The sequence below is a fragment of the Maniola jurtina genome, chromosome 25, assembly GCF_905333055.1.
Source record: "Maniola jurtina chromosome 25, ilManJurt1.1, whole genome shotgun sequence".
Taxonomy (NCBI): domain Eukaryota; kingdom Metazoa; phylum Arthropoda; class Insecta; order Lepidoptera; family Nymphalidae; genus Maniola; species Maniola jurtina.
The window spans coordinates 6,937,553-6,959,925 of NC_060053.1; the positions used below are offsets into that span (position 1 = coordinate 6,937,553).

Here is a 22,373-nt window from a genome sequence, read left to right on the forward strand (position 1 = left end):
TCAAAGTCCATCTTGACAGCTAGACATTTGTCAATTGACATAATATTATGAACCTAACGGTTATCTAACCTTCTTTTCTACAAGAAAACAAGAAAAGAGCTGATAACTTTTAAACGGCTGAACCAATTTTTTTGGATTATAGCTAAGAACACTCTCGATCAAGCCACCTTTCAAACAAAAAAAAAAATTAAAATCGGTTCATTCGTTTAGGCGCTACGATGCCACAGACAGATACACAGATACACACTTCAAACTTATAACACCCCTCTTTTTGGGTTGGGGGTTAAAAATATTACTACTAATTTTAATGGTGAAGAAAAAATTATGAGGAAACGTGTGTAAAGTCTGTCAAACCTCACTTGGTCACTTGGACTACAGCTCAAACCCTTCTCACTCTGAGAAGAACACGTGCTCAATACTGGGCTGGCGATGAGTTGATCATGATAATGATGACGCAGTAAATTAGGCGACATCATACATTCTCAAGAAATAACCTTTCCCTACAGAAATACTAGGAAAGAAAGAAAGAAAATAGAAAACGAATGCCATAGTGAAAGTTTGGCGCCTGTCGCCTCTAACTTCTATTCTATTCTATTTTGCGCACTTAAAGGTAAGCGAAAAATGCCTCAACCAGAAGAAGCGCCCGAATCTGTGATGCTCGAATGACTGTGTCATGTGTGGCATAAAATTACAGGGGCTCGAAGATTTGTATGAAAATTTTTAAGACCGCGTAACTTTGAAACCGAATATTTTAACAGAAATCTGGAAAACCACAGACATAGATATTAGTTTCTAGAATATGTCTGCAATATTTCATGGACTTTGGTTGCTTAGTTTTCAAATGAAATCGGAACTACGATTGTATGAAATGAGTGACGGAGAGAGCTCTCTTAAATTCATCACATACACTTTTCGATATAACTGTACCATCTATTGCAACGCATGCTCCTGGATTTTTTTTGCAAGCTTTTAAAACATATCTAAGTCTTATAGAGAGAGCCCGCGAGGGCCAGACCTGCGTTATTTTATAAAAGCTGAAAGTTTCTCTGCGTATTGTCCCCAACACAGGGAGGAACGATCAGCGAATGTAAAGTTTGGATCATGGTAGCTCCCAGATAACACGTAGTTAAGTAATGACATAATTTAAAGACCGGCCAAGTGCGAGGCAGACTCGCGCACCGAGGGTTCCGTACTCGGGTATTTTTTCCGACATTTTGCACCATAAATCAAAAAATATTATGCATAATAATCCATTTTAGAATGCACAGGTAAGGCACAGGTAAAAAGGGTACTTCTCCGATTTGCGCCAAATCAGAGAAGTACCCTATATGATACCCCACTTGGCATAGTTATCTTACTTTGAAAATAGTTATTATTTGTTAATGAACACATTTTACCTAATTCTTTTTTGTGTAGCCACAATAATTCACGGTTTTCGAATATTTACTTGTGCTATAAGACCTAGTAGGTACCTACATGCCTAGGTCAACGGGAAGTAGCCTATAGGTTTTCTTGACAGACAAAAAAGTCTATAAGGGTTCCGTTTTTCCTTTTGAAGTACGGAAGCCTAAAAATTACACTTTATACTTTTACTTAAGATTTTTTTATACCTTTGTTACCTGTTATCCCAAAGCCACCATGATCCAAACTTCATAGTCGCTGATCGTTCCTCTCTGTGTTGGCAGAGAAACTTTCAGCTTTTATAAAATAACGAAGGTCTGGCGCTCCCGGGCTCTCAGTCCACTATAGCTTACAAAGCAAAGCATCGGCCTAGAAAACAATATTCTTATACATCAGCCAATTTTACAGCTACACTAGACTTTGCCTGCGTATTTGCCTGTTTTTTGGAATGCGATTTTTAGATTTCCGCACCTTAACCCTTGTAGGATCACTTTATCTGTCTGTCCATCTGTCATGTTTGTCAAGAAAACCTATGGGGTACTTCCCATGAGGAAATCATGAAATTTATGGCGGATAGGTAGGTCTTATAGCACAAGTACCAAAAGGAAAATATCCGTAAACCGTGAATTTGTGGTTACTTCGCAAAAAAAACCAAGTATTTTCAATTGTCAAAGTAAGATAACTATACCAAGTGGGATATCATATGAAAGGGCTTTACCTGTACATTCTAAAACAGATTTTCATTTATTTTTATGCATAATAGTTTTTGATTTATCGTGCAAAATGACGAAAAAATACGACTGCAGTACGAAACCCTCGGTGCGCGAGTCTCTCGCGCTTGGCCGGTTTTTTACCCGACTACGGCAAAGCCGAAAGGAAGGGTTATGATTTTAGCAGTCTATGTATGTATGTATGTGTGTATCCAGATTCAGATTTTGTGTGTTCCACCGTAGCGCCTAAACTACTGGGCCGATTTTGATGAATGAGGTGTCAATCGATCCGTTGTAAAGGCCCGGGTGACATAGGCTATATTTTATACGAAAAAAAAATCGGCCTGACGGATGTTACATCAAAAAAAGTGAGGGTCTCAAATTTTTTGCCAATATACTTACATACAAACAAACATACCTACTAAGACAATACTTAGTAAGTACTTACGTAGTTTCATGTTATATGGACTAGATGCGAAAGTGTGTAATCTATACACACCTATAATAAAATTGTAGAAAAGTGGTGTCTGTACAATGGAAATATATAAAAAAAAAGTAGCAGGTGTTGTTATTATATCGATGCCGAACCCGAAATTGTAATTAATTTTTTTTTTATCTGTTTGTCTGTGTGTTTGTGCACGCTAATATCAGAAACGGCTTATTCGATTTAGATACGGTTTTCACTAATATATTGTAGTAAGCTTCACTTAACATTTAGTGTTTATTTCATGTCAATCGGTTCATAAATAAAAAAGTTATGTCAATTTAAAGAATCATGGCGAACATTTTTAACGTACAGAGTACGTACTACACGCCTCGCGCCTGAGCGTCCGTGGCTATATAAACCAAACGACGCGCGATGAAAATATTATTTTGAATTACATATACCGTATATATATCGTCGTCGCATATTATGCTGCCCGAAAAGTCACTACTCCACGCGAACGAAGTCGCGGGCACAGCTAGTTCTTTAGTATATATCGCTTATGTAGGAACCTACTTACTAAACTGCTGAATCATACTTGATGTAGGCACCTAGCTAAGTACCTATGCGCGGCGGGAATCAACCGCTATCATTTTTTAACCGCCGATCCAAAAAGAGAGGTGTTATAAGTTTGACGTGTGTATCTGTCTGTGGCATCGTAGCTCCTAATGAACCGATTTTAATTTAGGTTTTTTGTTTGATAGGTGGCTTGATCGAGAGCGTTCTTAGCTATAATCCAAGAAAAGCGGTTCAGCCGTTTGAAAGTTATCAGCTCTTTTCTAGTTACTGTAACCTTAACTTGTCGGGGGTGTTATAAATTTTTAATTTACACTTGTTAATATTGTTTATTTATTTGTCACCATTTATTCATCACCATTATTATCAAATTCAAATTATTTTTATTCAATTAGACTTTTAAAAGTACTTTTGAATCGTCAAGGGCATCTACCACTGGTTCGGAATGCCCTCCCTACCGAGAAGAACCAGCAAGAAACTCGGCGGTTGCTCTTTTCAAAGATTTCATATTACACCATGTATAATTGTAACTGAAGTCCCGCGCATTGCTGGAGCGAGCTGCAGGTCATATCCACGCTCTTTTATCATTTACATAATCTTCCATTGTATAGTAGGTATGCTTTTCTCAGGAGCATAGTTTTAATAGATTTTTTAAACTTGTGTAAAAGCAAGTCCAAATATCATCATTATCAACCGATAGACGTCCACTGCTGGACATAGACTTCTAGTAGGGACTTCCACACGCCACGGTTGCCCAGCGGCTCCCTGCGACTCGTTTGTCCAGCTATTGAAGTTCTTACATCGCTGTGCTTTTCGGTGCGATGACATCATTCTATCACATTAGGATACAAACGTTTTTAGGGTTCCGTACCTCAAAAGGAAAAACAGAATCCTTATAGGATCACTTTGTTGTCTGTTTGTCTGTCAAGAAAACCTACAATACGCTACTTCCCGTTGACCTAGGAATCATGAGATCAGGCAGGTAGGTAGAGTTACCTAGGTCTTATATCACAAGTAGAGAAAAAAATCCGCAAAACGTTCAAAATGTCAATTTTCAAAGCAAGAATACCAAGTGGGTTATCATATGAAAGGACGAAACAAACCCGATGCGGGCGAGCGCGGGTGTGCGGAGCGCCCCTCTGCCTCATACTCCGATTGCCATCTCAACCGGTCGCGGACTATAGGCATGAAAGTCCCTACTAAATTTATGCCCAGCAGTGGACATGTATCGGTTAACGATGATGGTTTCTCCACACTATATGTATGTACTATATCTAAAAGGGGTAAGTAGTAAAAGAAAAAATTAAATTGCTTTACAAATTTATTTTAAGCAATTTGGGCCTTATCGCTTAAGTAATAAGGTATAGTACAGTTAACAGTTTGATCGTCATTACTGGAAAAATAAATAAAACGTACCTAACCTATTTCATATTTATGCTAATTATTATGAATTATTATTAACTAGCCGATGCCCGCGACTGCGTTCGCGTGGATGTAGGTTTTTTAAAATTCCCGTGGGAACTCTTTGATTTTCCGGGATAAAAAGTAGCCTATGTCCTTCCCCGGGATGTATCCCAAGTCTGTACCAAATTTCATTAAAATCGGTTCAGCGGTTGGGCCGTGAAAACGTAGCAGACAGACAGACAGACACACTTTCGCATTTATAATATAAGTATGGATAAACTGCTAGCATACATAGCAGCATGCATGCGTCAAAAGTTTATGCTTGAGCTTTTATCTATCCTACAGGGTGTAACAAGAACGCTAGCAAAAAAATTGCGTTATAATATAAGGGCCGGCGCACATATGGAGGAGCGCAGCGCAGAGCATTATTCACAGTCAAAATATTATCGACATTGTCCTCATTGAAATAATATCTAAAATCAATTGTGCATCCGTGCGGATACTCGCGCATCCGCGCGCAGCCACGCGCGTGCTCGCGCATTCTCTGGTAGAAATCCGCGTAATGTGTCACGCGATTAGAAAACTTCGCGGGCATGCGCTCCGCTATATGTGCGCCGGCCCTACTACCTAAACACAATCCAATGCCAATAACCTTTATCATACCTTGTAGTTTTTGTATTTTTCAAACCCGCAATGAATAGCGTGCGAAACATGGGTCAATGCCCCACCTACAACGCGACATTGACTTCGAGTGGCCTATTTGCGTAACGTTCGTTGACCTCTAACGTCAGTCAGATGTTTTATTTGCAATATATTGTGAACATTTGAAAAATACTTAGACAGATCTTAAAACTATTATTGTTAGGTTCTACCAGATTCTACCTTTCGTCATGCAATAATGCAATAACACAGTCATGAATACAATCTTGTCATTTCATTATAAACATAATATTCTAATTATTATTATTACAATTCATTCAACAATAATAAATTCAAAATTATTTTAAGTAATCATAAGTTATCACCTGTCTTCACTTTTGCTAGCGTTCTGATTACACCTCGTCAGTGGCGTGCAGGTCATAGATGCATAAATGCACTGCTTACCTCAGTTGGAAGCTCAATGCATATTTTTCATTATGACCTGCCAGTGAACAGATTTCTACCTAATGCCAACCCTGGCTTCAAACCTGTACACGCCACTGCACCTTCCGATCTATGTGACGAATGACGCTTGCTGCTAGATATGATATCAACCTAAACAAAATGGCCGACTGATTTTATTTATACAAGACTAGCTTAAGCCCGTGACTTCATCCGTGTTGAATTTTCAATTTTTTTTTCTAGTGAATGTCTACATTATAATAGCTATCTGTATACCAAACAGCCCAATCCGTCCAGTAGTTTGAGCTGGGCGTTGAGTCAGTCAGTCGACTTATCTATACTAATAAATAAAATTGGAGTGTCTGTCTGTAATTTCGAAATAACTACCGCATATTGAGGTCATATGGTTATTTGAACGATACTATAACCGAATCACACGTTTTTAAAATTTTTGTTTGTCTGTCTGTCTGTCTGTTTGAAAAGGCTAATCTTGGGAACGGCTGAACCGATTTTGACGGGATTTTCACAGACAAGTAGAGAATTGACCAGGGAGTAACATAGGCTACTTTTTTAACCGACTTTCAAAAAGGGAGTTGTGTTTTTCTACCTATGTACACCGAAATCTCCGAGATTTCTGAACCGATTTGCGTCATTTCTTTTTTAATCGATTAAGGAACTTTGCGACATTGTTTCATAAAAAATTTGGAGTCCAACTCCTCAATCCTGATGCTGCAGGGGATCTGACCAATCCACGCGGGCGAAGCTGCGGGCATCAGCTAGTTATTTTATAAATTTCGAACAACGCTTGCTGCTAGATATGATATCAGCTTAGACAAAATGGCTGACTGATTTTACTTAAATACAAGATGAGGGTATTTTTTTCTTAGATTTTTAAATCGATTTATACAAAACTATGCAAGTTGAAATGCATATAAACTTATTTCATAGTAATTATTAACCTTTAGCGCGATTACGAACTGCATCCGATTTAAATCCGTGAAAATACGTTCCGAAGTAGTCATAGAACTATTTGTATGGTGTTGTTTGATGAAAATAAAACGGGATTTTTTTCCCCGTAAACATTTCGAGAGCAGTTTTTCGTTTCTAAATTCATTTAGAAATACTTAGTCACATTGATAAATAACTATTATTTTATCTAAAATATTACTAATTGTAGTATTGTAGTATTATTATATTGTAAGGTTGTTATATAATTTATATAACATTTTAATTGTAAACGAGGCTTAACAAAAAAGGTTGTAAAGGTCAAAAAAGGTGGATACAGACTCAACAGTAGTGACAAGTTTTTTTTTCTTTTTTAAAAATAAAATGCCAGCTGATGCAAGCAATTTTATCCACATGGAGTTGGGTTATTAAAAATCCCCTGGGATTTTTTATTTACCGGGATAAAAAGTAGGGACACAAGCTATCCCTGTACATGTACATTTTTTTAAATCAGATACAAGTTAGCCCTTGACTGCAATCTCACCTAGTGGTAAGTGATAACGTAGTCTAAGTTGGAAGCGGGCTAACCTGAAAGGGATATTTTTTTTTAAAACTCATACTCCTTTGGTTCCTGCGCGGCGTCGTACCGGAACGCTCAATCGCTTAGCGGCACGGCTTTGCCGGTGGTAAATTCATTAAAATAAGTTAAATAGATGAGCCATGAAAAGTTAACAGACAGATAGACAGACAGACTTGTAAATTAGTATGGATTAAAAGTAATACCACTAATACTGTAACTTCATAACAAAGAGTTACAAATAAAACCAAAGTCTTTAAGAAAGTTAAGTCTGACTCCACCTTAACAATAAAATAACACATATACAAAAAAATTGTATCAATAGTTTGTCGAAAAAAAAAAATTATAAAAAATAACTAATTACAATACTAATAAAATTCTACCGCTACAATATACAAGTGTTAGTGAAAACCCCTATAGCAACGACTTTAACAGGGCTCTCTCCGTCACTTACTCCATACAATCGTAGTTCCAATTTCATTTGAATATTAAGCAACCAAAGTCCATGAAATTTTGCGGACATATTCTAGAAACTAATATGTGGTGTTTTAGATTTTTCTAAAAATATGTAGGATTTAAAATAACAGGGGCTCAAAGATTTGTATGTGAATTTTTAAGACCGTGTAACTTTGAAACCGAATATATTAACAGAAATCTGGAAAACCACAGGCACGGATATTAGTTTCTAGAATATGTCTGCAAAATTTCATCGACTTTGGTTGCTTAATATTCAAATGAAATTGGAACTACGTTTTTATGGAGCGAGTGACGGAGAAACTTCTTAAGTAAACGAATTATCATGAGCGCTTTTCCATACAAACGTATTAAGTCTAAATTCTCTATTACTCGTTGATCTATAGCCTATGAAGTTAGTATAGCGTTTTCTCTGTTATGTAATTCCATATAAATGATAGAGACAAAGATCTCAGTTGGCGCTAACCACTTTGAAGCCCCATGCTCTCACGTTCGACTTGAAGCAACCATGGAGAGCTCTCTTAAGACGTAACCGCGACCAAGTGCGTAACCGGAAGAGTAACCAGAAATAACACGTCAATTTAAAAAAAAAAAACACGGCAGCCATGTTGATTTTTTTTTATATGTTGTTAGCAGTAGGAACACGCATTCTGTGAAAATTTCAACTTTATCTATTACAGTTCACGAGATAAGGCCTGCTGACAGACAGATGGACAGGCAGACAGCAGAGGTTTGGTTTGGCACTTTTCTGGTACGGAACCCTAAAATGGTGTATCAACTTTTAACCGACTTCCAAAAAGGAGGAAGATCAAGCAAACTCCGTTTGTATGGGGCGTGAAAGTACAAAGTACTCTTCTTAAATGTTTTTGCATAAGCATGTCGCTGCTATCTCTGTCTCTCACTAACACTCGTATATCTCCGTCCCTGTCGCACTCATATGAATCCTTTGCGTTTCTTGTATTCTTCTAAGTTGAGGCATCGCTTCGGTCCGGTTTCTTTGACTTTAGTAGTGTTCTGTTTTGGTTGATTTGATACTGCTTCTGCAAAAAAAAAAAAAACGTTTTTATATTGGATGATGGTGGAACAGTGAACTAACGAAACAATGTTTTCGAATTGAATTTCGAATGTTTTTTGAAAACATGCTTATGATTGGTTGGCGAGTGGTGACTCAAAATGGTTAACGCTCTCGGAGTTTTTGTCTGTCATAATATGTATGGGATAACATAATAGAGAGCCCTACGCTAACTTCTTTCCATGGATATAGTCTAAAATAATTGCACGCATACACACATGCACGCACGCACGCACGCACGCATTCTGTTATAATATTATTCATTATAGTTTTTAAGTAGGTAATCTCTAATTCTTTATATTTATAAATAATCTCTCTAATTATGATTAAATAAAAAACAATTAGACTACTTACTTGATATCGGTAAATCTATATCGATACTTATATCGAAGTCGTGTAAAGAATATAAGCTACTGCTGTCCGTAGCGAGGCTCCTTTTCTCTTTCTGTTTCTCCGTCTCGCTCGGATTTTCTTGTTGCTGAAAAGAATAATAATAGTTAAAAAAACCGGCCAAGTGCGAGTCGGACTCGCATACGAAGTGTTCCGTAGTATCGTATAAGAAATAACACTTAATTTTTTTTTAAATTTTCATGGCGGTTAGTTTAAAATTTTTATTATTCGTTGTTATAGCGGCAACGGAAATACACATTCTGTGAAAATTTCAATTCTCTAACTATTACGGTTCACGAGTTACAGCCCGTTGACGGACAGACGGACGACAAAGAGTATATTTATTTATTTTAGTAAAACAAATACTCACGGCCAGTCTCTCTTTCTCCTGCTGTTCTTTAGTCACCTTCTCTTCTTCTTCTCTTATCTTTATCTCCTCCGCGGCGGCTTCTTCGTTTTTCAATAGCTCCTGCAAAAAAAAAATGATTATTTTTACTAGTTGACCCATCCCGACTTCGCCCAGCCTGCTGATTTGCATTGCTGATTGTGTTCAGGTAGTATAATAATAACACAGGTTACTGTATAGTAAATTAATCTATTTTATCTATATCTAATTTATTATCTACTATTTATCTATACATATAATAAAATTGTAGAAAAGTGGTGTCTGTACAATGGAAATATATAAAAAAAAGTAGCAGGGGTTGTTATTATATCGATGCCGAACCCGAAATTGTAATTAATTTTTTTTTGTCTGTTTGTCTGTGTGTTTGTGCACGCTAATATCAGAAACGGCTTATTCGATTTAGATACGGTTTTCACTAATATATTGTAGTAAGCTTCACTTAACATTTAGTGTTTATTTCATGTCAATCGGTTCATAAATAAAAAAGTTATGTCAATTTAAAGAATCACGGCGCCTCGCGCCTGAGCGTCCGTGGCTATATAAAGCGCGAAAAGTCACTATTCCACGCGAACGAAGTCGCGGGCACAGCTAGTGTATCAATATAGCGTTACCTGCGTCCTGGTCGCGCCTGTGTGCGACTTGAAGTTCATGACAGGTTTGGTGTGTCGCCGTGTGAACGGGTCGTCTGTTTTCTTGCCTTTGTTCGCTTTGAACTGAAACAATAGTATTAAAATACTAGTGGTCCCTAAAACTGTTTATCCTATCATATGGTTATAACACACTGTATAAATTAATTTTTGGGATGGTTTTGCCTCTGGGTCTAAAAACTTGATTTTTTAAAAATAAAAAAAATAGCGAGCAAACGTCAGGTGGGTCACCTGATGTGAAGTGATTACCGCCGCTTATGAATAAAAATATCGGCGGTACCTCTGGTGAACCGCCGATGCGTTGCCAGCCTTTCAGGAATTTGTTGGTCCGCCCCTTGAATAACCCCATGTTGTAATCTAGTTGGAACACCGCCGAAGAGAGTTAGTGGATTGTTGACAGTTTGCATGTGCGTGGAAAAAAGGCTCTGGCACAACGGGCGTTTGAAATTGCTTGCGGTGGCGTGCGTTGCGGTTGTAGAAAAAGGAAAGTGGATTGAGGTCTTAATAGAGCTTACATCTCTACTGTCATCTCTCCTGGCTTTCCAACAAGCCAGTTAGTAAATTCTTAATAATATAGATTTCCCATAAAACTACTCTCATTAAGAAAGTATTTTGAGGGTACATACCTCTTCCATAATAGCTCTTTCAGCAGTTTCCACATTAAGTTTCCTATTCCTATTATTGATGTATGAGATACTCTGTATGGAGGATGTTCTGGTTTTGTCCAAAGCGCTCGCTCTCTCTTCTAACTCTTGTAGTTTTGCGTTCAAGTCAGCTACTAATTCTTCGTCACCTCTGAAATACAACAAAAATTCTTACTAATACTTTTTATAAATATGTTTGTCTGTCTGCAATCTTGTCACGACCCATCCGATCCCGGAAAATCAAAGAGTTCTAAACAGGATTATTGAAAAACCTAAATACATATGAATGAAGCTAACTAATAAATAATTGTTACTAGAGGACGCCCGCGACTTCGTCCGCGTGAATTTAGGTTTTTAAAGATCCCGTGGGAACTCTTTGATTTTCCGGGATAAAAAGTAGCCTATGTTCGTCCCCGGGATATAACCCTGTACCAAATTTCGTCAGAATCGGTTAAACTGTTGGGCCGTGAAAAGGTAGCAGACAGACAGACAGACACACTTTCACATTTATGGATTATAAAAAAAAACTAAAATTTAGAGTATTTGCATCCACATCTTACTAATGTAAGATGAAAAGGACAGATACAGTTTGACAGTTTTAAAATAGATAATTTATGGCTCATACTAAAAATACAACCAAAAAAGTAAAGTGATTCCTTTAATATTATATTATATTATCAGCAATATATAGTTATATATTGCTGATAATGTCTTATTTAAAACCTACCTCAATTGTGCTACGTCTCTTTCCTTCATTAGTTGCGTCTTTTTCATCGCATAGTTGGTGGGGTGTGGTCTGAATCTTTCTTTTTCTGCTACTATTTTTTCTATGTCTTCTTCCTAACAAAAAAAAAAAAAAAACAATTACATAAGGTCATAATTTAAGAAAAATAAATTCTATCCGAAATTTTCTCTAGTCAAGTCTGATGGGAGGCTTCGGTCGTGGCTAGCCCTACCGGCAAAGCTGTGCCGCTAAACGATTTGTCGTTCTGGTACGATGCCGTGTAGAAACCGAAGGGGTTTGGGTTTAATACAAACTGCCATACCCCTTCCAGGTTAGCCCGCTTACATCTTAGACTGCGTCATCATTTACCACCAGGTGAGATTGTAGTCAAGGACTAACTTGGTATCTGAGTTTAAAAAAACCGGCCAAGTGCGAGTCAGACTCGCGCACCGAGAGTTCCGTACTCCGGTATTTTTCTGACATTTTGCACGATATTATGCAGAAAAATATATAAAAATCTGTTTTAGAAAGTACAGGTAAAGCTCCCCACCATGATATAATATGATGATATGATACCCCACTTGGTATAGTTATCTTACTTTGAAAATTGAAACACATTTTAATATTTTTTTTTGTGATGCAAAATTCATGATTTTCAGGTTTTTTTCCTTTACTTGTGCTATAAGACCTAGCTACCTGCCAAACATGATTCTAGGTCAACAGGAAGTACCCTATAGGTTTTTTTGACAGACAGACAGACAACAAAGTGATCCTATAAGGGTTCCATTTTTTCTTTTGAGGTACGGAACCCTAAAAATAATAAAAAAGGACTGACTCACCTTAAATTCATACATAAGTGCGTCCTTAACTTCAGTGATCTTATTCCTAACAAAGTCCATGGTGGGTGGCTTTTTGTTCGCCTCTTTGATGGCGCGGTGCCATTTTTGGAACTCGTTGTCAGTGAATTCCTATAAATAGAAAGAAAAATCGTTTATTTGGCGATATAAAAATAAGATGACATATATAAACTCATAGCCACGATAGCTCAACAGTTACAGGAGTGGAGTGAAAACCGAAAGGTCGCCGGTTTTTTTGGTGATAACCACAAATTCACGGTTTTCGGATTTTTTCCTTTACTTGTGCTATAAGACCTACTTATCTGCCAAGTTTCATGATTCTAGGTCAACGGGAAGTACCCTGAAGGTTTTCTTGACATCACGACAGACGGACAGTCGAACGGACGGACGGAAATGAAAGCTTAATAAGTCTGTTTGTTAGTTACCTGATTGCTCACAAACTCGAGTCGAAAGACTCTGTCTTGTGTGCCGTGTCGTAGCTTGAAGCCTTTGTTTGTTCGTGTGTTACCTAGGTTGTACACTTTCGCCGTTTCGTATACGTCTATTATTTCTGCTACCTGTAAAAAAAAAACCATTTTTTTTAAACTGCCCAAAAAAGGAGTGTTATGTTTTCAGGGTTCTTATAAACTCCTTTATATTATTTATCTTGTTCAATTACAAGTTAGCCCTTGATTGCAATCTCACCTGGTGGTAAGAGATGATGCTAAGATGGAAGCGGGGTAACCTGGACTGGGTATGGCAGGCATCATACCGGAACGCTAAATCGCTTGGCGGCACGACTTTGCCCGTAGGGTGGTTACTAGCCACGGCCGAAGCCTCCCACCAGACCAGACAAATTATAAAATTCCAAGCCACTCCTGGGAATCGAACCCGGGACTTCCCATAAGACCACAGCGCTTACCACTGCGCCAGGGAGGCCGTCAAAACTAACACGAAAAAATAAAGTAACAAGTGTAAATTAAACATTTATAACACTCCCGACAAGTGAAGGTTACAGTAACTAGAAAAGAGCTGATAACTTTCAAACGGCTGAAGCGATTTTCTTGGATTGTAATTGTACATTTGAACAATTTTTACAATTTGTACAATTATTGGAAATTGTACATTTGAAAAGAGCAACCGCCGAGTTTCTTGCTGGTTCTTCTCGGTAGGAACAGCATTCCGAACCAGTGGTAGATTATTTTGACGATTCAAAAGCACTTGTCAAAGTTTAATTGAATAAAAATAATTTGAATTTGAATTTAATTATAGCTAAGAACACTCTCGATCAAGTCACCTTTCAAAAAAAAAAAAAATTAAAATCGGTTCATTAGTTTAGGAGCTACGATGCCACAGACATATACACACGTCAAACTTATAACACCCCTCTTTTTGGGTCGGGGGTTAAAAATGCTTACCCTATACACTGGGTTGCCATTATTGTTGCCGATGCCGATCCTAACATAGCAGCCTGTCACCACGCGAGAGAAGAATGGCAAATGCACTAGTCTCTCTAATTTGAACCTGAAAAACGCCAACAATAATCAAATTATTTACTGACTTACATAAAAGTCCCATCTTATCAATAAAATGATAACAAAAACGAAAATTCTAAAAAATAACATAGCGGACTTTGCATGCGCAACGACGTATTTCAAAAATTATCATATCAAGGTGAACGAGACGGGTCTGCTCGTTAAGATCACAATGCTTATAGTGCCAGGGAGATAGAGTTTGTCTCATACATACATACCTGCTAAGTCTAAGTTTATTGATCTGATCCCGAGTGTCAGCGTATTTGATCTCCACTTCTTCTCTTTCCCTCTTCTTCTCTTCTTCCTCTACGTCCGAAGAGGACGAACTTGACGAGCTTCTGCGACCTGAAATTATTTATTTTATACACCCTTTTTTTTCTCATTAAAAAAAAAGAAAAGAATATTAGCCATGTTAAATGACTAATATTCCCCTTTCCTCTCCAACTAAGCGTCAGGCTTGTGCTAGGAGAAGGTACGACAATAGTGCAACGGGCGGGGTTTGAACCGTCGACCTTTCGGTTTTCAGTCCACTCCTTTACCGGTTGAGCTATTGAGGCTCAAGCTCATTTCAAAGCAAAGGCTTTATTTTATTGGTTTTGGATTAGCCAATGTCAAGTTTGTAGTTATTTACAAGTTAGGGAAACTATATAAGTATGGACCTCGTCTGTGCCGGCGCTCTCCAACATACGCGCGGCGCCCCTTTAGAGCGCTTCCCAGTCAGTTCCACCACCAAAAAACACCAGTAAAATACAAAAAAAACGGCCACTTTCAACAAAAAAAAACTTCAATAAAACACAACACGCGCGCCAGCAAATGCCAACAGACGAAGTCCTTTATACACCCTGTATATAGATACTTTTTAGGGTTCCGTGAGGAAAAATGGAACCCTTATAGGATCACTTTGTAGTCTGTCTGTTCGTCTGTTGCGTGTATCAAGAAAACCTATAGGGTACTTCCCGTTGACTTAGAATTATGAAATTTAGCAGATAGGTAGGTCTTATAGTACAAGTAAAGGAAAAAATCCGAAGACCGTGAATTTGTGGTACACAAGAAGTTCGTTAACTGTCGTGGACTGTGCCCGTGCTCATTAGTGGGCCAGCAAAGATGAAAATAATAAATGATAGAATGGTTTACCTTGAGATTTGTTGTCCTCAGATTCCGACCCAGAGTCATCAGAGTAAATATCTGACGCCTTTAACTTGACGCTCTGTTTGCTTGTACCCCCTATTATTTCTTCCTCTGCATCCTATAAATAAATAAATAATAAATAAATGATAAATAAATAATAAATAAATAATTATATTTTTTCAGACCAAGAAGTCCATATACAAAGTTAGTGTGTTAGTAACAATAATGCCTCAATTTTCGTATATGCTCCTTCGAACCGGATTTTTGACGAAAATATGTTATAAGCTGGAATTTTTGCATAAAAATTCATGTAAGAAAAAGTTAGCAACACACGTCATCCGTCTCTTTTCTATCCTGAGACACTAAAAATATGGTCCTTCGAACCGGACTATTGACGACATTGTTTTAAAATCGAATTTTTGTATTTGAGAAAGCGATAGCAACACTCACGTCGTCCTCTTCTTTTCTCTCCTGTTCTTGAGCCCGTTTCTTCTGTTTAGTTTCGACTCTGGTCGCGCGCGCGTCTCTCTGCGCGCGCAACAACGCCATCGCGTTTACTCGTCGGTCGTCAACGTTGCGTTTACGTTCCGTTTTCGCTCCGAATAAGGGAGAGGCGGAACGTTCCGCGTCACGCTCTGTGAAAGGAAAGGAATTTCATCAAAATTGGTCCTTCACACTGGATATCTATAGTGACATTGTAAATTTTTTAATCATTTTTAAAGTTTTCAAAATTGGTGATAGCCTAGATAGATAGATAGTGGTTAAGATGTCGGCCTTCTATTCCAGAGGTCAGAGGTGTCGATTTTGGGCATGCACCCCTAACTTTTCGGTAAATATTACTAGCTTTAACTGTGAAGGAAAATATCGTGAGGAAACCTGTATACTTGAGATTTCTCCATAGATAATGTTCTCAAAGGTGTGTGAACTGTGAAGTCCGCCAATCCACACTCCAGTGGCATACTATGGGCTTATACCCTCCTTATTCAGTGAGGAGACCAGTGCTCAGTAGTGGGCTGACAATGCGTTGATCATGTTGATATTCTTACCAGCATCCTTAGAGTCATCCTCGATCTCTCCTGGACTCTGTGGCGGCTTCTCTTTTTCATTTTCTGGTTCTTTCTGTTCGTTGACTTCGGACTCTGAAAGAAAATAAAATCTGTAAAGGTGGATTTAGACTAAGCAAGCGAATGCTTGCTCTATTCTCACCTGTCTGTAACATAGGTAAGTAATGAAGCTAAAATAAACAATATTCATAAATTATATTAAAACTTAATTAAATTAAAATAGAATAAAATTAAATTTCATAAAATTAAAATAAAATAAAATAAAATTTAATAAAATTAAAATAAAATTTAATTAAATTAAAATAAAATTATTTCTCCAGTCAAGACAAGTTAAGAGATCATGAAAGTGTGGTCATGGTCTGTGATCTTGAGCCAGGTAGCGTGTCTATTTATAGCGTGTTGAGTAAACACTAACCTTTTCTCTCCTTCTCCGCCTCTCGCTCGCGAGCCGCCTGCGCTTGTCTCGCTTGCTCCTGCTTCGCTCGCTGCTCGCGCAACGCTCGCCGGCGCTTGCGAGCCGAGCGCCGCCGAGCGACTTCCCCGGGCGAGGCTCCCCGCTCGGCCGCCGAGCGCTTAGCTAAGCGGAGTTTTCGCTCAATTTCCCATCTGTAATAATATTGCTGTTTTATGGAACTGAAAGACACTTTTATAGAGATGGGTCGAAATTGGACCGATTTTCCAAACGTATCATACTATCACACTAATATTATAAAGGCGAAAGTTTGTGTGTATGTATGTATATGTGTGTGTATGTTTGTTACGCCTTCACGCAAAAACTACTGGACGGATTGGGCTGAAATTTAGAATGGAGATAGATTAGCACATAGGCTACTTTTTAACCCGGAAAATCAAAGATTCCCACGGGATTTTTAAAAAAACCTACACACACGCGAACGATGCCGCGGGCATCAGCTAGTTCAACATAAATTCGGAAATTTTAAGAATGAATGGATTCAAGGGCAAATGTAGAATCTTACCTAGTCTTCATCAAGTCTCTCCTCTCAATGCGTTTGAATATCTCCTGTTCTCTCTCCTTTTCTGACATGGCGGCCAGGCGCGCTCTGTCCTCTTCATCGCCCATGAGATTCTCGTCATATCTACAAAATATAACTTTTTACACAACAGCAAAAAACCAAGGGCATCTTTTTGTCTAACGGGAGGCTACGGCCGTGGCTAGTAACCACCCTACCGGCAAAGCCGTGCCGCCAAGCGATTTAGCGTTCCGGTACGATGCCGTGTAGAAACCAAAGGAGTATGGTTTTAATGAAAACTGCCATACCTCTTCCAATTCAGCCTCCTACTAGACTTAGACTGCATCATCACTTACTATCAGATGAGATATCAGTCAAGGGAGACTTGAATCGAATAAAAAACTGCCCAAAGAAAGGAGTGTACTGTTTTGAGGGTTCATGTATGCAGTAGGTATGTATGTGAGTTTCTTTATTCCACCATAACTTCTAAATGGCTCAACAGATTTGGATGTATGGAGGTTTGTCGTTGAATCCTCACATCATCTTGAGTAACACAGGCTATAAGTATATAATTTTTTTTATTTTGAGAAAAATCTCAAAAAAAAGAGACTTTTCATCAAACATCAAAATGCTCGCTTAGTATGGAATACACAGATGTGACGTCATACATATTTTACGTAATTTGATGTACTTTTTTTGTTAAATCAGTAATTTAAAATGTTTAGCAGTTATAATAATGGTTAAAACTTAAAACTAGTAGCAAATGTGGATTTTAAGAATTTTGGAAAACCCTCTATTTGAATAATTACCAAGAAATAATTTATTTTTGACCTAGGCATCATCCCCATTGTGTTTTCATGATTGATCGTGGTTATCATCTAGTTCTTTATAATACAACTTACCCATCATCAAATTCTTCTTCTGAATCTATGGAATCATTGTCTGATGAGTGAGAGGACACCTCACCTGTGGAAAATTAATTCTGTTTTGTATTTAACATTTAAAAAAAAATATCACTTGTTTTAACGGTGAAGGAAAACATCGTGAGGAAACCTGCATGCCTGAGAGTTCTCCATGTTCTCAAAGGTGTGTGAACTCTGCCAATCCGCATTGGGCCAGCGTGGCAGACTATGGCCTAAACCCTTCTCACTCTGAGAAGAGACCCATGCTCAGAAGTGGACCAGCAATGGGTTGATCATGGATTTAACATCTTAGAAACAATTTGTACAGAAATAAGAAAGAGAAGAAGTGGTGATGATAAAAAGAATACTCGGCTGAGTTTGTTGTGTGCTCTTCTCAGACCTGGGCGCGTTTGGAACCCTTGTAGCTTTAGTATGTAATTAATTATCACCTTACATCATTATATTACAAATCCAACAAGTGACAATCGTGTAAAATGTTTCCTATTTTTAATAAAAGATTTGACTTTGACTTTGACTAAGCCTCAAATGGTCTAAAACCTTCTCATCCTGAGAGGAGATCCGTACCCAGTAATGGGCAAGTGATGGGTTGTAAAACACACAAATCTGAATCACACTAATGGAGCGTTTAGAAATCTCTACTAATGTAGAAGTTTCAACATGTAACAGTTGGCCCAGCTGGTGCTACCAAGGAAGACAACTGCTTGGAGAGAGTTCTCTCTTTAATTCTACCCCGAGAAAGCTACTTTAATTCTTTTTTTTTTTTCCCTCGTCTGGCTTTACAAAGATTAGCCAATGTCACGTTTGTAGTTATTTGTAACAAGTTAAGGAAACTATACAAGTATGGACCCCGTCTGTGCCGGCGATCGCCGACGCACGCACGGCACCCCCTTAGAGTGCTTTCCAGTCAGTTTTAACAAAAAAAAAACACTCCAAAAAGGCAGAGCACGCCCGCCAGCTAACACCAACACAGACGAAGTCCTACTTTAATTCTAGTCAGAAAAGTGCAGCTGCATCTGGCTGCTACAGGTTTTGACAAGGAACTATAAAGTGGAGGCCATCACAATGGATCAGAGACGATCCAGGAAATCCAAGAACTGATCTTTGATCCATTGTGATGGCCTCCACTTTATAGTTCCTTCCAAGAAGGTTCTTGGATTTCCTGGATTGTCTCTGATCCATTGTGATGGCCTCCACTTTATAGTTCCTTCCACGAAGGTTCTTGGATTTCCTGGATCGTCTCTGATCCATTGTGATGGCCTCCACTTTATAGTTCCTTCCAAGAAGGTTCTTGGATTTCCTGGATTGTCTCTGATCCATTGTGATGGCCTCCACTTTATAGTTCCTTCCACGAAGGTTCTTGGATTTCCTGGATCGTCTCTGATCCATTGTGATGGCCTCCACTTTATGGTTCCTTCTAAGAAGGTTCTTGGATTTCCTGGATCGTCTCTGATCCATTATGATGGCCTCCACTTTATAGTTCCTTGTCAAAACCTGTAGCAGTAAACCTGTATGCAGGTGCATAGCCTCAAAGAAGAACTACCTTACAAACTTACCTTCCTCTGGTTCACTGTAAACTTCTTTCTTCTTTGCAGACTCCACACTCTCAGTACTTTTCCTGACTTCTGGTTTCTTCCTATCATCAGAGTGGTCGGAGGAACTCTTCCTACTAGTCTTTGCTGGTTCTTTTTTCTTTGAGGTGTCACTACGGGCTTCGCTATTTGATTCTGAGCCTGATGATGATGATGATTTGCCTGTAGGAAATAATTTAGTTTTTGAAATAAAATTTTGCGTTTTCTAAAAAAATCGGCCAAGTGCGAGTCACACTCGCGTACTGAGGGTTCCGTACGCGGGCATTTTTCCAACATTAACATTATTTGGACGATAAATCAAAAACTATTATACTTAAAAATAAATAAAAATCTGTTTTAGAATGTACAGGTAAAGTCCTTTCATATGATACCCCACTTGGTATATTTATCTTATTTGAAAACTGAAAAACGTTTTAATTTTTTTTTTAATGATGTAACCACAAATTCGCGGTTTTCAGATTTATTCCTGTACTTGTGCTATAAGACCTATCTACCTGCCAAATTTCAGGATTCTAGGTCAACGGAAAGTACCCTATAGGTTTCTTGACAGACAGGACAACGAAGTGATCCTATAAGGGTTCCGTTTTTCCTTTTGAGGTATGGAACCCTAAAAATTGGTCAAGTGCTAGTCGGACTTGCATAAAAAGTACCATCATATCCTAATCTCCTGATCCTACTAATATTATAAATTTGAAAGTGTGGATGTTTGTTACTCAATCACGCAAAAACGGCTGAATGGATTTGGATGTTTGGAATGGAGATAGATTATACCCTGGATTAGCACATAGGCTACTTTAATCCCGGAAAATCATCAAAGTTTCCACGGGATTTCGAAAAACCTAAATCCATGCGGACGAAGTCACGGACGTCTGCTAAATAAATATAATTCTATGCATTATTTACAATTTGTCACTAGGCAATCACATATCCTGCTAAGCGTGTGCATTGAACCCAGCATCCATCTGACTTGAAACACTTTTAATTTTATTTTAAAGTGTAAATTGCTTAGATGGCATATATTATGTACTAGCCGATGCCCGAGATTTCGCCCGCGTGGATTTAAGTTTTTTGAAATCCCGTGGGAACTCTTTGATTTTCCGAAATAAAAAGTAGCCTATGTGCTAATCCAGGATATTATCTATCTCCATTCCAAATTTCAGCCAAATCGATCCAGTAGTTTTTGCGTGAAGGAGTAACAAACACACACACGCACGCACACACACACACACACACACACACATACACACAAACTTTCACCTTTATAATATTAGTGTAGTGTGATGGATGGGATACTTACTATTTTTCTTATCATCCTCATCCCAGTCTGATTCACTGCCTGATGATTTAGGCTTTGGTTTTGATTGCGGCGGGGAGTTCTCTGGTTTCTTCTTCTTCTTTGCCAGGTTTAGAAATTGCTGGAATACAATTAGATGAATTAAGTATTGACCAAAAATTCAAACTTAATATAATATTGTCAGATTCTAGTAATACTAGTTCAGATTCTAGTAATACTAGTAGTACTAGTATGTAAGACACAAGGACAATCGAAATTCCATGTGGACAAAGTTGTAGGCATGATCAATTTGGTACAGGGATATCTTGCATTTTTTTTTTTTTAAATTCATTATAGGTAAGCGCTTGACCACAATCACACCTGATGGAGAGTGATGATGTGGTCTAAGATGGGACGCGTTTACCTAGAAGGTGCCTATTCACTCTTGTTTTAAAGATACCCGGATTGTAATTGGTAGGAAACACAGATCGCGGAAGAGTATTCCAAACCTTAGCCATGCGTATGAGGAATGAAGACGCAAAACGTTTCGTGCGTGTAGATGGAATGTCGATGACATAAGGATGGAAACTCGCCCGACGTCTTGCAGTTCAGTGGTAAAATGGTGGTCCCATAATATGGAATATAGGCTACTTTTTATCCCAGAAAGTTGACAAGTTCCCTTGCTATTTTTACAAACCTAAATCCACACAAAGTCACAGGCATCATATAGTACTTAATATTTGTCTCACCACATTTTGGAAAAGGGGTTTTTAGGGATGGTGTGGTGGACTCTTTGCAAATCCTTTGCATATGACTCTAAGAGTAAGGAAATATGGTAAAAATATGTTAATTACATAAAATATCTTTGAAAAGTTACTAAAATTCTAGGTTTCTTGGTAATAAAGAGGTTTTATTTTAAAAACTATGTCCCTTTCAGTTTGGAAACATTATGTAAGGTTTTTGAACGAATGCAGCTGTTCTGTAGTACACAGTACTTGCATATAAAGTATGACTTTAGACTCATTTATTTTTAGTTTTTACTACACGTTTACAAGTACATAATTTCTTACGGATAAGAAATGTCGGCCAAAGAAAGGTTAAAAAACATTCCTTTTTCTTTCAATTCCATGAGTCATGCGTATTTTGTAAAGAGGGCATAGCCTAAACACCAATCAAAAACATTGCATTTCAAATCGTAGCAAACGAATTTTCAAAGCGCAAATTAGTGTTTTTTCTAAAATTATGTGTTCAGAAATGCGCATTAGACATAATTAGACCCTCCAGACATTGATCTTGGCCTGAATACGCCAATAAACAGCAAAGGAATGTCGACGGTTCTCGAGACGAAACTAACCTAAGTCACTTAAAGTGATTATGATTTAACTTACGGAGTCCAAATCTGAACATTCGCTGCTAGAATCTGAATCTATCAATGGCTTATTTTTTCTTTTGGCCATTTTGATGCACTTAAAACTACGAACTACGAAATACGTTACGAGTTTTTTTCGACGTTAAGAATTTGTCCGTCAACCTCTACAATACAAGCAACCAATAAAATG

At 38.0% G+C, this 22,373-nt stretch overlaps 1 protein-coding gene and 1 long non-coding RNA gene across 2 annotated transcripts; both read right to left on the reverse strand.

The window, feature by feature from the left end:
• Positions 1–645: 645 nt before the first annotated feature.
• Positions 646–7,092, reverse strand: LOC123878059. The gene is made up of 3 exons (XR_006798736.1): positions 6,417–7,092; positions 5,438–5,440; positions 646–657 (listed from the first exon to the last, which is right to left on the reverse strand). It is a non-coding gene; the product is annotated as an uncharacterized LOC123878059 (long non-coding RNA).
• A 1,178-nt stretch (positions 7,093–8,270) lies between these two features.
• LOC123878046 (RNA polymerase-associated protein Rtf1-like) lies at positions 8,271–22,373 on the reverse strand. The gene is made up of 19 exons (XM_045925068.1): positions 22,203–22,373; positions 20,839–20,956; positions 19,506–19,703; positions 17,932–17,995; positions 17,036–17,155; positions 16,474–16,664; positions 16,041–16,133; positions 15,445–15,629; positions 15,001–15,112; positions 14,085–14,211; positions 13,750–13,855; positions 12,778–12,909; positions 12,335–12,463; positions 11,499–11,611; positions 10,754–10,922; positions 10,092–10,193; positions 9,445–9,543; positions 9,039–9,162; positions 8,271–8,652 (listed from the first exon to the last, which is right to left on the reverse strand). The coding sequence occupies exons 1-19, from the start codon at positions 22,269–22,271 to the stop codon at positions 8,546–8,548; spliced, it is 2,358 nt and encodes a 785-aa protein (XP_045781024.1). The 5' UTR covers positions 22,272–22,373; the 3' UTR covers positions 8,271–8,545.

Bases quoted from the DNA above. Each gene is read 5' to 3' on its own strand.
- LOC123878046 (XM_045925068.1), bottom strand. From the start codon at position 22,271: ATGGCCAAAAGAAAAAATAAGCCATTGATAGATTCAGATTCTAGCAGC. The intron at 12,464-12,777 runs GTAACTAACAAA...TTCTATTTATAG, and splicing joins TCGAGTTTGTGAGCAATCAG to GAATTCACTGACAACGAGTT. The intron at 9,544-10,091 runs GTAACGCTATAT...TTTTTTTTGCAG, and splicing joins CAGGCGCGACCAGGACGCAG to GAGCTATTGAAAAACGAAGA.